The sequence below is a fragment of the Piliocolobus tephrosceles genome, chromosome 11, assembly GCF_002776525.5.
Source record: "Piliocolobus tephrosceles isolate RC106 chromosome 11, ASM277652v3, whole genome shotgun sequence".
In the NCBI taxonomy this organism is placed as follows: domain Eukaryota; kingdom Metazoa; phylum Chordata; class Mammalia; order Primates; family Cercopithecidae; genus Piliocolobus; species Piliocolobus tephrosceles.
In genome coordinates this window covers 17,042,191-17,059,027 of record NC_045444.1, presented here as the reverse complement: position 1 = coordinate 17,059,027, position 16,837 = coordinate 17,042,191, and the positions used below count along the sequence as shown (strand labels likewise).

Genomic DNA, 16,837 nt, shown 5'->3' with positions numbered 1-16,837 from the left:
AATTGTAAGAACTTACTACAGCAGTTTAGAAGTAGGTCTGGAGATGGTAAATATATTTCCCAAAGTCACCTGGCAAGTAAGTGGGGAGACAGAAACTATAGCCCAGTCTGGTAGCCTCATGCCTTCTCCATTGTAGGAATCATGATGTGAAAATGAAGACACTTAGACTGATGAAAAATGTGAGAAGTAGATCAATGTATAAATTTTCATCCTATTTTTTTTTGCTGTAGGATGACGTTAAAAGCAAAACTGTGTTACTTTGTGTTGTGAATACAGTGTTACCATTTTATTATTCATTTGTAGCCCTAGTTGATAAATAATAAACAACTTCTTTTCTCTTGGTAGGATCCCAAAATTTGTTGTAATGGTTTCCAGCATGACTTTACAATGCATATCAATCTCCATGTGCCAGACCTTTGTAGGATATGGTGAGGTTTCTCTTCAAATAATCGAATCAATGTTTTATTCTTTAATTCATAGTACCCTCCCCCCTTTTTTTTCTCCTTTTTTTCTCCTTTTGTTCATTTTTGCCTTTGCTAGATGCCCAGGCACGCCACAGTACCAAGTGTTATCAGTACCAGCTCACGTTCCTTTCCTTATTTGGAAAGAGGATGAACGTTCTAGCTCATTACAGACACCTCTTCTCCTTTCCCTCCACTTTCTTTTACGTGCCCACTCTATCTAAAAAAATCAAATGTTTAGCCAACCAGGATTAGTTTGGATTGTATGACGCGACCCCGACCAATGGGGAAAGGGTACAGGGACAGGACTTGCATCAGGAATAAAGGCTCTCCTGCCCCTTTGTTCAGATGTGCTCTTGTGGCAACTGACCAAGGAGTTACCGCTCTGCACAGAAGTAAAATTGCTTTGCTAAGAATCCTTTGTTCAAGGGTTCAATTTCCTTAGGATTTTGAGTGGTATTCCTAACACCGTCATTTTTTCTTGCTTTTCTTCACAGCCCACCATGGAAAAACTCCTTTCATCAAGCTCACATCTCTATCCCTTTGCTAAGTAATAAGCACATATATAATCTTTGTCTAAGAAAATTTAGTCATATGGGGTGCTTCACCTGTGTCATTTCTGTTATAGAGCTCCTGTCTAGCATTGAGGACATTTTTAAGATTCATCCAAGTGCCCATCTGTCTTACTTGCCCTTGAAATTTCTACTCTCTACCCCACCCTTCTCCTCTGTGTATTTCTTTATCTCACCCTTTCTCCTTTCTTTTCCTAAGAACAAAACAAAACAAACAACAACAACAACAAAAAAAACAAAGAAACACACACACACACACACATAAAAACCAAGCTCTGCATCTTTTTTTAGTTAGAATAAAAGCTTTGTCTCTCTTGGGTGATGTTATCAGCACTGCAGATATACACTTGGCTATTTCTATCCTTGCATCTCAAAATCTGATTCTGATTCTTCTGTTACAGCCAACAGTACGGGTTTAAAAAAAAAATCAATTCTTAAGTTCCTTATCTGTTTCTCTGCTTCTAGGATGACCGAATCTTTCATAACTAATGGGGATATTGAATTCAGAGATCTTTATGGGGAAAATATATTGCAATATGTGTGAAAAACAAAAACAAGGCTACAATTAGATGTAATAACTATGGCTTAATTAAGATTCATTTCATACTGACTTGGTAGAGTTGGTTAATAGAGTTTTCCCAGTAAAAACTAGTTTTCATGAAGACATTCATTTTTCTGCTGATGTGTTTGGCTCATGGACTGCTGCAGAAAAAACACAGGTGGTGTCAATTTAGATTCTCAATAGGAAGGGAGAGAATTAAAAGGATTGTTTTGGGTTTCCGGTAATTCTTAAGACGTTCGAGTATATATTGGATGTTGTTATTGGTGAATACCTGGAGATACTTGTGACTGGGCATGTTTTCTAGCAGGTAGCTTGCTTCACAGGTTCCACGTTTCTCAAATGAGCTCATATGTTTTTCCATCAGTATACAGGAATATCATTGAATCACTTTGTCCTTCTCTAATGGCCTCTATTCATTTCTTACCTTAAGATCCTCTTATTATCCAAGAGTACTAATGTTTTCCCCATGATTCTTTGATCATAAAGTGTGACTCAATTCGAATGTTATCACTTGGACACATTTTCAGGACATCTTTTGAAACAGACCTATAGCGACTGCCTCTCAATTATCATGTATCTCTCAGACATCAAGCCAGCACAGGACACCTGAGATAAGCTGATACCTCATGACACTCATAAGGCAGGACTCATGGAGGGCTTAGAGCCTATGTGGGAGGTGCCTTTTGTTATGCCTGATGTTTCATCAAATATATGCCACATAAGGTGGTGCTAGAATTTCCAAGCCAAATAAATTCCTCTCTGTTTTTCATATTCTTTGAATCGTCTTTGACTCTGGCAGTATTATCACCCACTGATATAATGAGAATCATCAACTATAATTAGACCTCAAATAGAGGTACTTATTGGCTCTCCATATTTGAATCAAGTGTTAATGTGTTAATTTCATTCTGAAGTTTTGTCATACCATACATCAAGCCATCTGTCTGAAATCATACTAGGAAATGAGAATAAAAACTAATGTATTTTAGGGAAGGCCAAACACAGGGTTATATATATTCTAGATGGCATTTGTGATTAAGTTAGCCTCTCCATTCTTACATCAAAATCATATTTAAAATGTGTTTTCTTTCAGGATTAATGTATGATCTGCTTAGGCACACATTTTTGAACTTTTTGAAATATCTAACTATGATTTCTTAAATATTTAATGGTTATTAAAGACAAATGTTGTACAGAGTTTATCAAAAGTAGCTGAAGTATATTAGATGATATGAGCTGTGTAATTTTAGTTAGCCATATCTTATTTTTATATGGGATTTTTGAGTTTTTGAAGTGCCTTACCATACATTATTTCATCTGTTATTCACAGTGATACTATGAAATTGTCTTGGTTGAGTTCACTGTCCCCAGTATACAGAGGAAACTGGCTTAAAGCAGTTAAGTTTTAAGTTAAGTGGCTTGTTCAAAACCACTTCTCTAGTAAATGGTACAGTACAAACTAAAAACTGGTAGCATTATTTAATTTATTATATTTATTTTAAATATTTAAATATTTATGTAAATGTTTTCCCATTCTATAATTTAGCCTCTTAGTTCTTTCTCCATATTGTGGTCAGAATGAACTTCACCAAATCTTAATCAGATCATCTTCCTCACTTATTAAACCCTCAGTAATGAGTCATCATTTTACTCAGGCTATGGTCCCAAATCCGTCATGTGATGTTTATGGTCCTAAATCCGTCATGTGATGTTTATGGTCCTATGTGGTCTAGCCCTTATTCTTTTCCACCTGCATCCCATGCCACTCCTGTCCCCTGGCTCACCAGTGTCCAGCCACTCTGGGCTTCTCTTCCTCCCTCCCTACACAACAGAGGGCTTCGCACTTGCCGCTCCCTGTGCCTGGAGTGCTGGTCCCCTCTCTTCACCTGGTAGCACCTGGTCATCACAGAGGTCTCAGTTGCAATGTTACTTTCTCAGAGAGGTCTTCTGACCCACCAAACAAAATCAGTTTCCATCACTTTTACCTTTCAGCAAGCTCTTCATTAAAAATCAATTTATACTGCTGTGTTATCTGTGTGATGTTTATTTAGCACCAGCCGTCTCCATTAGTCTGTAAGTCTAATGAAGCCAGGAACCATGTCCATTTGACTCAGTGCTGGTTTCCATGTCTAGTTCAGTGTCTGGCATGTAGTAGCTACTCAATAAACATTTGTGGGCCAAGTAAATAAATGACTTCATGTTGGTGGTACGTAGCTTCTTTTACATGCACGGTTCTCTGTTAGGGAATAATCAGAATCTATATAGATTTTTCTTCATTTCCTTGGAACATACATGTAGAAATGACCTTTTGATACTTTAATGATTTAAGCAAGTTTTACAAAATTATCAGGAGAAAAGTTCGGAAACTTAGATTACCCAGGGAAATGGAGGAATCTCCTGCATTTGAGGTTTAATCAGAGGATGGCTCAGTTAAGTTTGAGCTCTGTTGCTGTGTGTAGGTTGTGAGGTATAGACAAGATCATTCTGTAGAACCATGAAGGTAATACCTGTCTTTCTGTTTGTATGTTTGATTCTTTGTCTAGAACTTAACTCTTTGCTCATGTCCAAATAGGAAAATTACTTTGGAATTCCACTCTTGATTTGGACTTCCTTTTCTTCACCATGATGTCCATAACTTGTATGTTCCTGAAAATTACTGCAGTCTGTAAAACCACACAGTGGAAACCACAAGGCTTATGGGGGAAACAGGACTATGGGAACAATACTCAAAACTTTGTCAGTGACACACTAAAAACAAAAAGGTAGGAACTTAATACAATTGGTAGCCATGTGTTCAATGGTTAAAAAATACGTAAATACTACAATAAATATGGTGCTTTACCTTGAAAGAGTTTTTTTTGTGAAAGGTGGATATCAACAGGGATGCAGTTCAGAAGCTACTGTGAAGTGGTGGAAGGAACGCTGTCTGAAATTGGAGGGAAAGTTGTAAAACCACATGTGGATGGTTATGGCTCTTAATGCACATGATGAACTGAGGTCTATTTGAAATATGTGTGTTTTGTGTGTTTTGATGCAGTTTAGCTGTGTGCAGTTTTCTGTGTTCCCCTAATTTTTCTCATGAATGAAAACAGGCAATCAGCAAACCTAAGATTTATGCCATGCCCAAATTTTTTCATATCATATCAGTTGCGTTGGAACAAATTAGCACTTTTAAAAGAAATGTTACAGCAGAACTGACAGTAGTAGGAGAAAAAAGTGGAGACTTAGGGTCAGAAAAACTCAGTTCTAGCTCCAGAGCTGCCATTTCTTTTTTATTTATTTATTTATTTATTTATTTATTTATTTATTATTATTATACTTTAAGTTCTAGGGTACAGAGCTGCCATTTCTAACCATGGAACCAGAGCAAGCTCCCTGCCTCTCTTTTTGGCCCCTACCCTTGTCTTTAGATGGAGGTGATATTAACCAATATTGCTGAACTGTTCTGGAGACTGAATATGGTAATGAAGGTGGACCCATTCTGTAAATTGTAGAATATTCTCCAGATTGAAGATATTTTTTGCAGAGTTTGCTCGTTTCAGAGTTAGAGACAGCAGCTAATGAATAACAGAGTTGAAAGTTAACCCACTCACAGCTTTTCTTCAGAAAAATAGGCAAACCTATCTTTTTACTAATAACAAAGCCCACCTCTGTAAAGGGAAAGAAGAGCCTGTGACTGGCAAGTTTTGTTGAACACGTGTGTAATGCCACTGCTTAGACTCAGCCTTTGAGCCGTTGTTTGTGTTCCTGGTGCAGCGATTTAAGAGCTTTGGTAAGAGAAGCCAAAGAGAAAGGGAAGAGGTGACGAACATAGAGCATCTTGCTGAAAGAACATGGGAGGAATTAAAAGGTGGTGATTGAGCAGCTTTGAAAATCATCATGAGGCTCTCCTAGGCAGGTGTCTTAAAGCCATCCCAGCTCAGTGGCTCTACAGAAAGAGAGATGTTGCTCTAGAAATGTGGTCCTATCAGATGTATAGCCCAGATTTTCATGATGTTGTACTCTACTTACTGCTCTTCAGTACCTAGTGGTGTTGTGTAAATAACACCAACTGCTCTCCATCTCTCGTTGCCTTTCACACTTCCTGCTGTGAAAGATCCAGAGCAAACATTTGGGAGATAAATTAAAATTACTTTGGGGATAGAATCAATATAGCGAATACAGAAAAAAAAATAGCCGATCTATGGATACTATATTTTTTTCTGTGTTTAGCCATGTTTTTAAATTTGGGTACAAAACTTTTTCATTTTTAGTAGGTGTGGATTGTCAAGCTTTGATGGATTAATTGAAATACATCTCATTTGAAGGGAACATATTTTAGTGAACAGCTTTTGCTCTTATAGTCTTAATTCCTTAGAATTTTCTCTATGTTAACAGGGTTTCTTTTTTTTGTGTGTGATTTTTTTTTCATGTTTGAAAAGGCATAAATAAATTGAAGAGAAAAAGTGAAAAAGTTATTTGTGTGGAAAAGGTTCTCTCATGATCATGTATTTGGGACTCTTTAATATGGCAGTGAGTGAATCTATGGAGCATTCTTTACTTTTGAAGGAAGGAGGGATGCTGTTTTCTCTGCAAAACTTCACTTTTTTTTTTTTTTTTTTTTTTTTTTGAGATGGAGTCTCACTCTGTCACCCAGACTAGAGTGCAGTGGTGCAATCTTGGCTCACTGCAACCTCCGCCTCCTGGGTTCAAGCAATTCACTGCCTCAGCCTCCCGAGTAGCTGAGATTATAGGCGCCACCACCCCCATCTAATTTTTGTATTTTTAGTAGAGACAGGGTTTCACCATCTTGGCCAGGCTGGTCTTGAACTCCTGACCTCGTGGTCCACATGCCTCAGCCTCCCAAAGTGCTGGGATTACAGGCATGAACTTCACATTCTTCATAGTGTACGCTTTTGAGCTATTTAGCATACTTTTTTTTTTTTTTTTTTGAGCTATCTCTGGAATCAAAGCTCTATCTTCCAAATTCTGTAATATTGGTGACTTGTCTATGTTGCTTTTAGTCTAATCAGTCAATAAAAAGAGGAATGTCAATTGTATATATAACTGTAAAGAGTTTACTTTATTATTGTAAAATATATGTCACATAAAATTTGCCATTTTGACCATTTTTGTAAAGAGTTAACTTTAATTAACCCATTTGTCTTCCACAACCACATTTTTCTTTCTTTCCAATGCTTCCAGAACGTCATTTTCCAAAGTGACAGAATAAAGATTTGATTTTAATTTTGATTTTAGTTTTTCTGTTTTCAGTAAAAGTAACTCATTGTGGGAGTTAAAAGTAGATCATCAAAAATTCAGGCCTGAGTAAGCAAAGGGCCAGCTTCAGAATCAATAAGCAAATATATTTCCAGCACTACCGCATATTAGGTAGTATGCTAAAATGTAAAATATATCTGCACATAAGGCATCTTGAACAAATATTTAGGTGGAGAATTATGATAAATTCACATGAAAAATAACAGTAGAAAAAGTGGGTGGTAAAGATAGTAGGTACTGTTGGAATTCAGGGAAGGGAGGAAATGCAGTGATGAGGGATACGTTGTAGAGGACATGGCTTACAGCTGAGCCTGGAAGGAACCCTAGGCTTTCAATTGAGAGACCTAGGGAGCTTTTTACGCAGGAGCAAAGGTACAGAGGCAGGGGATATGTAAGTATTTTTAGAGGATCAGGATTCATGTCTAGATTCTCATCTGTTTCTTTCATGATCCACAGAATGCCTTTTTTCTCATGAGTTAGAGCTGGAGAAAATCTGTCTTTGCTGTCACTTCCTGTGAATATGCCACATGCGATAAATCATATTTAATCCATAGTGCATGGTACACAGTCATAGTGTTTGGTTTATTTCAAAACAGAGGTCTCTGGTCTCTGTTTCTCTTCTTTCCTTTTAAGTATGCATGTCCCTCGTGATCAGACATTGCATCTATGGTTTTCACCACAGAGTATATATCCTGTGTACAAAATGCTCAGTTTTAGTAACAGCAATAACAATAACAGCATGGCATGCTTTTTAAAAAAGGCAACAACAACAAAACAACAACAAAACAAAAAAGACATTAGCGTAGCTGACTAAGTGCTGTCAGGAGGATCTGAGCTGTGTGCTTTTTACCAGTTCCAGGGATGAGTTTGTGCTGAACCATCTATTCTGTCATCTAGTTCCTCTTTCAGTCCCTGATACCCATTCGTGAGATGAGCTAGTTATCTAGGATTATAAAAACAGTGGGTGGCTTGGCCTAGTTTTATCTCTGAAGACCTAACTGGACAAAATGAAAAACAGTTCTTGAGCCTCACTCTCATCAGCTTCACGTTCTAATTAACTTGAAATTTTCGGTCCTTCTATAAAAACAGTAATGTTCTCTTTCAAGGATATACCAGAGATGGAAGAGATGAAATAATTCTGAACAGGTAATAATCTTACTAATTATTATCTGACTTACTGTGCATTCGACAGTATTTTTGAGTCATAGTTCTTCACAGGGTGCTCTCTGGAAATTATTCAAGTGTTAGAATTTAGTCATCTGGGACTCAAAATCTATTACCTTCTGGCTTATATGACCTTGTACAGATTACTTAGGTATCTCTGATCATTGGTTTCTTTGTCTATAACAAGAGATTAAGAACAGGACCTACTTCGTGGGGTTGTTTGAAGGATGAAATTCATATATATATAAAGCTCAAGTTACACTTGATAACCAACTATTTCTTATTTTTGTCATAAACACTCTTCTAAAAGTCATTCCCTTTGTGCGTTTTGTAGCATGAGAAGCTGATACATGAACTGGAAGAGGAGAGACACTTACGCCTTCAAAGCGAGAAGCGGTTGCAGGAGGTGACCCTAGAGTTTGAGCGCAGCAGAATTCAGATGCGTGGCTTGCAGCAGCAGTTCTCCAGGTATTGTTCTTAACTGAGCAGATTGCTTCCTGAGGTTCATCTCTCTCTGCACCCATAACACCTTGGATTGAATGTCCGTTGTGTAAGCTTCTGTTGTGTTTGATGAGCAATTTACCAACCGTTTAGACCTTCTGTTCTGACTAAAGCATCCTATCGCATCCAGACCAATTTTCTGAAAAACTGTCCATTTGCACCTGACATGATCTTTATTGAGACTGGTTGTCTTTTCTTTCCTGATGGCTTCCTAAGGGTCTTCAATTGAATTGTGGTGACTTTGCAGCCAGTAGGCTTGTCCTTTAAAAGGCCAGCCAAGAGCATGAGATTTCACTGGTCATCACAATCCTATTTTAAGACAAAGAGAGGGTATGTGAATCTAACAATTCAATAAGCTCGTCTTCATTGCTTAGAGGAAACACTAAGAAGTAGTAAAAAAAAAAAAAAAAAATCAGTGAGTTCCTGTCCTTAAAAAGATATCACTAGAACACTTGAATTTGGCCAGGCTCAGTGGCTCACACCTGTAATTCTAGGACTTTGGAAGGCCGAGGTGGGCCAATCACTTGAGGTCAGGAGTTCAAGACCAGCCTGGCCAACATGGCAAAGCCCCATCTCTACTAAAAATACAAAAATTAGCCAGGTGTGGTGGCAGGTGCCTGTAATCCCAGCAACTCAGGAAGCTGAGGCAGGAGAATCACTTGAACCCAGGCAGTGGAGTTTGCAGTAAGCCGAGATTGAGCCACTGCACTCCAGCCTAGGCAACAAAGCGAGATTCTGTTACAAAAAAAAAAAAAAAAAAAAAAAAAAAGGAGAGAGATAGACAGATCACTAGAATTTGAAAGGAAGATTCTGAAAAAGTAGTTCCTAGATTTAATTCTAGCAGTTGGGATCTTTCAGTTTCCAATTATAGTTAATATGGGGGCAGTTGATGGTTCAAACTATTATGTTAAAGTCCCTTCAATTCCATGGGAGGAATCCCCAGAAAATTGTGCATTTACAGCCCTGAGACCAGATATCGGCACCTTGTGAAGGACAATCTGCTTTCATTTCTATACTTCACCATTTATAAAATCAGGAAAATAATTTGTTTCACTTTTCTCTCCTGAGATTATCCCAGGCAGTATCCATGTTTGAGAAGTTGCCCTAAAATCCTCATGAACAGACTGTGTGGGTCTTGTCCTTAACTTTTCACTGTGATTTGGAGAATACTGTGACCGGTGATAGATAAGATAGCTTTGTCATTATGAAGTTTTTATAATGACAGCTTAATTTTTAGATGTGTTGCAGGGAGAGAACAAACACAGTTGAGCCTCCAGATAATTTACCTCATTATGGCCAATACTATATATGTGCTTCAACTTTGGTGTAGGGGTTCGTGGAGGAACAGGACAAGAAGGATGGATGACTCCTGTGTGGTCAGCATTATAATTTAACACCCTGTTCAACACCTGAAGCCCATGATAATACACAGGTGCTGTAGAAATGCACCAATCAATACTTTAATAAATGCATGTCTCCACCCCACATAGGCTATTACTTACATCACCTTATGCTCGATTTTTCATTCAGTTTGATGGCAACTCACCCTTTGTGTCTCCTAACCAACTTAAAATAATAGATCTACCCCTCCAAAGTGAATTTAAAACAAGCACTGCTTGGTAATATTGGTGGTTTTAATGGCACAGGAAAGGAGGAGGCAGATCTTGCTCTCCTTGCACTGTCTAATTGAGATGTCTCTATATTCAAGCTATTGATTTAGGTGGCAGGAGACACATGGCATAGTAAATTATATTCATATGATGCCAGGTCATCTGCTGTAAATCAGATACCAATCCCATACAGATTTCAGTTACACAAGAGTCAAGACTACATCCTGGGCTGAAAGAGAAGATAATTATGTGTACAATAAATAGTGGTTGATTTTTACATACTTCTTTTGTGAGGGATTTTTATCCTATTATAATTAGTTTTCTCATGTAAAGTGTCACTGAAACTGAAAAGTTCAAGTCCGGAGAACTAATGTAAATCAGTAAAAGACATGGAGGGGAAAAGCATGAGTAACAGATAATTACACAATAATTTGAGCAGACCCACTGAACCATTTCTGATGGCCTTTCACAGTTTAAACTTTGGTTAGTTATGTTTAAATAATCTTAGTAAGTCTTTGAAAAATTCAATATTATAGAATAAGCCTTTATTGCATCACCCTTGGACAGGGTTAACATCCAATATGGTCATCTAAATAATTTACGTAATATAAATGATTCTATTGAATTAGAAACTTTTATATTCATAATTTTCTTCTTTTTTTCTCTTGGGTCAATGAGTTCATTTTGTGCATGATGATATCTGGGATGTGGAGTTACTTTTGAACATTGTTCATGGGCTGAGATTACTTTTAAAAACTAAGCTAATAACCACTTTCTCAAAGAATGTGGTATGGTTTACAATAAAAGATAGATTTACAGTAGGGCTGATAAAATAAAAACAAAATAAAGGTCATGAAAGGAGAACATGACAAGTTATCACCTTCACATAGCCCAACAAGTTTTCTGAGTATGAGCATGTAATTTAGCTCTAAGATTCCTGGCAGACAAGATCAAAAGGAAAAAAAAAAAAAAAGAATATGTAATTATTATCTCATGGCCAAAGGCTACTGCTCCTTAAAGAGAGGAATGTTATCTCTGTTAATCAATTCATAATAGAATGTATCACATAGAACACTTCATAGAAGATACTGAAAGATACAGTAGACATGGTCCAAAATGGTGCGAATTAGGATTAATTCTTGCAAGGGCTACTGCTTTCACTGTGTCACTTATATCTGGAAAGTTAAGCTATTTTTCAATGTCGTAATATGTGGAAGAAGAATGCTGCGTCATGTCTGAGAGATCACAAGTGAAATAAGAACTACTCCGGTACTCCCATGCTTAAAGTTCTCAAGTCAACCGTTATACCTCAGTTTCACGGGAACCTCCTGATATATACATGTACCTTTCTAATACTATGAATGTGAGAAACAGAGGCATAAGATGCTGAGGCCTGGCCTGGGCTGGGTGACATGTTTTCTTGCTATGTTTGATGACCCTGTAGGCATGGGAGCCTCTAAACAGTAGTTATGGGATTCCAAGTCTCAGCTTCAGTAACAAGGTGAGTCAATGGAGGGAGGAGCGGATAATGAAGTTCGATGCTGGGACAGTTAGGTACACATGGGAAGCAGAGTTCAGGTGTCAGGATGAGTGATTCAGGAGAGGTAGTCCAAGGCTTAATTTTATGCAGTTTCAGCTATGTGATAAGTCTGACGGCTTGAAGGCACCAGGCAAGCCTGAACATTTGTGATTGTCTCTATTAATGAGTAATGGGATCACTGAGGTGATAAAAATCTATACAAATGCTTGAATGAGTAGTTCTTTTTTATATCACCACCAAACCTTCAGCCACAATCCTTTCTTCCCTCTTGATCTCTAATTAGGCTATAATGATCAGAAATGGTCCAAAGTTTAGGCAATAAAAAATTTGGATATGCCGCCAGAGGTTACCTAATCAGCTCTAAGCACATAAATCAGAAATTGCCTACATTGAGGGTGATTCAGACAGGCATAACAAACTTGGTTCAGACCATTTACATTCTTTAATGTAAATATAGAGAAAAAAAGATACTTGCAAATTAAGCCTTCTTCACAGTTGAGAGAGCACTTCAATAAGGTGGTAGTTAGAAACCGGTGGTGATATCTTAGGGCTGCCGCTTTATCTTATTATTTGGTGATATACATCAAAAGTGCTTTCCAGATGTGAAAGTGGTTGTTTCACCCATTGTCTGTGTGACTGGGCATATTTTATGAGGGATTAGATTTGTAACTGTCTAAAATTCCAAATTCTCCCCACTCTCCCTACTCCTCTAACTGCTTGTTTGAATTGTGCCAGGGTGAATGCTGTAGATAAGACTATGGAACTGTCTTCCCTTGTATGTAAAGACAATCACCCCTGGATTTATTATCCCTGTTGAGGTAATGAAGTGTTTGTGTATCAGTTAGATTCACCTGGAGGAGCACTTTCAGGAATATTGTCTCCAAGCTAGGTGGGGGATGTTGAGTTGAAATAACGGTGATTTACAGAAAAAAAAAAAAAAAAGTAGAGTAATAGCATCACTTAGGTGATAAAATGAGGAGACAAGCAACTCTACAGAGTACTGATTTCATATATGTAATTGTGCATACCATGCATGATTTGCATAGGTGTCTCGGTTGGTCCCTTTGGAAATAATCTAATCAACTTGTAGATGATGATGACGATAATTGTTGAGACAGGGTCTGGCTCAGGTTCCCCAGGCTGGAGTGTGGTACAGTCTCAGCTTACTGCAACCTGCCCCTCCTGGGCTCAAACCATCCTCCCACCTCAGCCTCCCAAGTACCTGGGACTACAGGTGCATGTCACCACGCCTGGCTGATTTTTGTAATTGTGGTAGACGAAGTTTTATCATGTTGCCCAGCCTGGTGTCAAACTTCTGGGTTCAAGTGATCCTCACACCTCAGCCTGCCGAAGTGCTGGTAAGCCACCATGCCAGGCCCAATTTGTAGATTATTAATGAAAGCTGCTGTTTTCAACAGGAAACAAACACTTTTATTGTGTGCCTAGTAACACCGTATGGGCCCACAAAAAAGTAGAATTCAGATAGAGAAGTCTCATGTACATATATGAACATAACAACATATTTATAGCTTAGCTGTAAATAAAGAGGACTTCTGTCCGGATTCAGAACAGCCAGACTTCATACTTGCTAATGGTTTATTATGCTGAGGCATGGATAGTCAGATGAAATTAATGATTGCATAGTGACAACAATAATAATACACATTTTTATTGTGTCACAGCTCTGTGCTGCAGCGTGTTGGAAGATTTAAATTAAAATTGATCTGGCAGATTTAGCACCTGGCAGACATAATTTGTAAACGTTCTTAGCAAACCATATTACAACCCAAGTATCAGGAATCAAGATACTTGATTTCAGGCCTCTTCAGCCTGTTCCGTGTGTGTTTACACCAGTCATTGTACATCTAAATAAGGGGGAATAATTAAGGTTTGCCACTCATATTTGACTAGGATAGTTAAAAATCACCCAAATGGAGCTCAAGCTTTCACTCCCTACCTTGAGGATTTCTCTGCACCTGTTCTGACCTTCTCCCCTGGCACCGTCATCCACTGCCTTGAAGCTATTTCTTTGCTTACTGTAATGGGGATTCTCCTATCACAGTTGATTGCTGTGCTTAAGTGCAGTCTGCTGCATGCTGAACTTCAAGGAGTCATAAACGGAGATGGTTTTACCGCTTAGCTCGTTCATTGGTTGCTGTTCACATTATCGGCTCTCAGAGACTTGATGGAATCCTAGGGTTCATTTTCTGCTGCCCATTTGGAAGTGGTAGGCACCTGGCATAGAAGTGTGTGTTGAAGAGGATAATATGCCCGTAAATGTTCTACCCACGTACTCCCTTCTACTTCTGTATCTGTCTAGTACATTAAAAGAACATTTTCTCTGCATCTTTAGAAGGAGGAAAACGTAACAAGATGAGTAAAGCTGTCAATTGACCTTTGGACAAGCATCAGCACAGAGCTCTTCTCCTCTTCTGCACTTGTTTGTTTCCATGTCTGACTGTTCGTCAACTTTAACCTGTCCCAGAGGCCGGCTCTCCTGAGTGCCTTGTTCCTCCTGATGGATACAGAGGGCAATTTTCTATTGAATTGGAATTACTACTTCCACATCATCAACAGTATTTCTGCCTGAGACTTTTCGTAAAAACTGGGGCCTCTCATCTGTTGCTCTGTGTAAATCTACTGGAAGTTGAAGATGGCAAAGCAACATTGGTTGAAGGATAATTTTTCTTCCAATTACAACAGATGGAAGAAAAGATTTTAAATGGCATCTTTTAAAATGCCTGGATAATGTAATATGGATCATATTTTGATGTCAGAAGTTTATATCTTAGCGATCTAGCATGTAAGCTCTCCCTTAAGCAAAGCAAGGGAAATCCAAAACCAATTATGTAGCAAACTGGAAAGAAAGGCTATTTTTGGCTCCCTGGGCAAATACTAACTTACTGAAAGCTGAACATTACTTTATTCTTTTGTATTTCTCTTTCTGCCTAATAAGTGATGAGATGGTCATATGTTTCTTCTTAAATTTTTTAAAGAGCTTTATGTTTTTGAGTAGACAACACGAAAGTTATGTTGCCTATTATTCATCCCTGTAGAGAACACAGTATTAACACAGAGTATAGTTTCAATTTCATTGCAAAGAGCACTATCTTATTTAATGGGTTGTCCGGGACCTGGTGTCAGTGTACCTCTAAGTAGCTTAATAACTCTGGTTAAGTAATTTGACCCTTTTGGGTCTCAATTTGCTCATCTGTAAAATGAGTAAATTCAATCACATTACAGTTTTATAAATGCTTTTTAAAAGGCCCTGCATTAGAAATAAAATGCACTTATTTATTGGGTGAAGTAATAATTTCACGTTTGTAACCAGGCCTTCTTGAAGTTTCTAACAATGAGTTTTGTGTTGAGGTCTTGGAGGAGACTGTCTTATTGTCCATGCAGTAATCACAGGGAGGCTCTGTGGGACCAGGTTTTGGCCACGTCTATTTTGGTTACTTGACTCTGGAGAAGTTGAAATTAGAAAACTGCCGAGCCTAGATGAGAAATTTCTGTCAGAGACAGCCAAAATTAAATACTGGGGAACCTGACTGGCAAAAGAAACTTAAGATACTCTGCAGTGAACATATAACCAAGACTGCCCTTGGCTCTGATGTTGTCCACTTTAGGATTTATTTGAACTGGTTTGGTAAAAAGTCTAAATAGAGAGAACTTTATGACAACCAGAATTGTTTTCACTTTTTAACAATTTCTCTGAAGAAATAGCCATCAATAAAAATACCAATGATTTAGTCTCTCCTCTAAATATGTTTTAATAATATATTATAACTTCTAATACATTACTGTCCCTGCTCCAGCACACTTTTTCCTTTAAGAAAATGTGTGAGATATAGAATAATGTTTTAAAATTGAAAACTAAATTGATTTCTACTTTCAATAATAAATGTTTTATTTTTTGGTGCAGTTTATAGAAAATCCACTTTTCTTACGTTTACAGTTTAGATAAATTTAGACAAGCATCGACCCTCGTGTAACCACCACCACAATTAAAATAAAGAATATTTTCATGTCCTGGACCAGTTCTCTCCCTTCCTCTTTGTTCTCATTTCCCTCACAAGCCCCTGGTAACTACTTGTCTTATTTCTCTCCCTGTAGTTTTGCCTTTTCCAGAAAGGCTTATAAATGACGAAGTCATAAAGTATGGAACTTTTTGGTCTTGTTTCTTTCACTTTGTGTGATTCTTTTGAGATGTGTCCGTGTTTTTGAAAAACTCAGTAGTTCATTTTTTATTCATGAATAGTATTCTGTTATGTAGATATACTACTATTTGTTTATTCATTCACCTGTTGATGGACATTTGGATTCTCTCCCGTTTTGAGTGAATGTGATTAAAGCTGCTATCAACATTCATGTCCAGGTCTTAGAGCGTTTACCTCCTGGGCAGATAACTAGGGTGGGACCACAGAGCCATATAGTAAGCATTTGTTTAATTCCATAAGAAACTGCCAAGCTGTTTTTCCAAATTATCTGTGCCTTTTTGCATTTCTACTAGCAATGTAGCAATGTACAGGAGTTCTAGTTGTTTCATATCCATACATGCTTCTTCAAAAATAAAACAGACACAGGAAGTCACACAAAATAAATGTCTGGCTTAAGGAATAATTCTAAGGTGAATGGCTTTGTAACCAATGCTGTTGGTCAAGAAAAGAGTCAAGAAAGGAGACTCTGCCAGCCTCCCAGAATCCCATCTGGATGCCTCTTCTCAGCCTCAACCTTTATCTTTTTCCAGTAAGCTATTAGTTGGACTTTATAGCAATAACCTTCCTGTGTTTTTCATAGTTTTATCATTTAATGTGCATCCCCAGACCCTTCAGTTTAGTCTTGTGCTTCTGTTAAAAAACAACTGGATGTGTCTTTTAAGTTTTTTTGAACCTACAGGTTACTGTCCATCCCTTCCTTTTCTTTCATATTTTATGCATTAAAGATCTAGAATATTTGACCTGGAGAGTTTCCCACAGTCTAAGTTTTGTTGTTTACCATACTTGGGATTGGGTACCATGTTCTTCTGGCATCGGTATTTTCTGCAAATTGGCAGCTATTTTCATACATTGCTCCTAATAATGATCTAAATAAAGAGTTAAAGGTTGCTGCCTATCCAAGGGACAGATATTGTTTGTGCTCCTGTTCCTCTCTTATATACCAACCATAAC

The 16,837-nt window shown here is 37.8% G+C and overlaps 1 protein-coding gene across 1 annotated transcript in view; it reads left to right on the top strand.

Moving 5' to 3' along the window:
• Positions 1 to 16,837, top strand: part of NCKAP5 (NCK associated protein 5) — an 836,097-nt gene that overhangs the window by 363,172 nt on the left and 456,088 nt on the right. Inside the window, exon 4 of the mRNA XM_023195916.1 lies at positions 8,353 to 8,486. Coding sequence (XP_023051684.1) covers positions 8,353 to 8,486 — 134 coding nt within the window. The remainder of the gene's footprint in view (positions 1 to 8,352; positions 8,487 to 16,837) is intronic.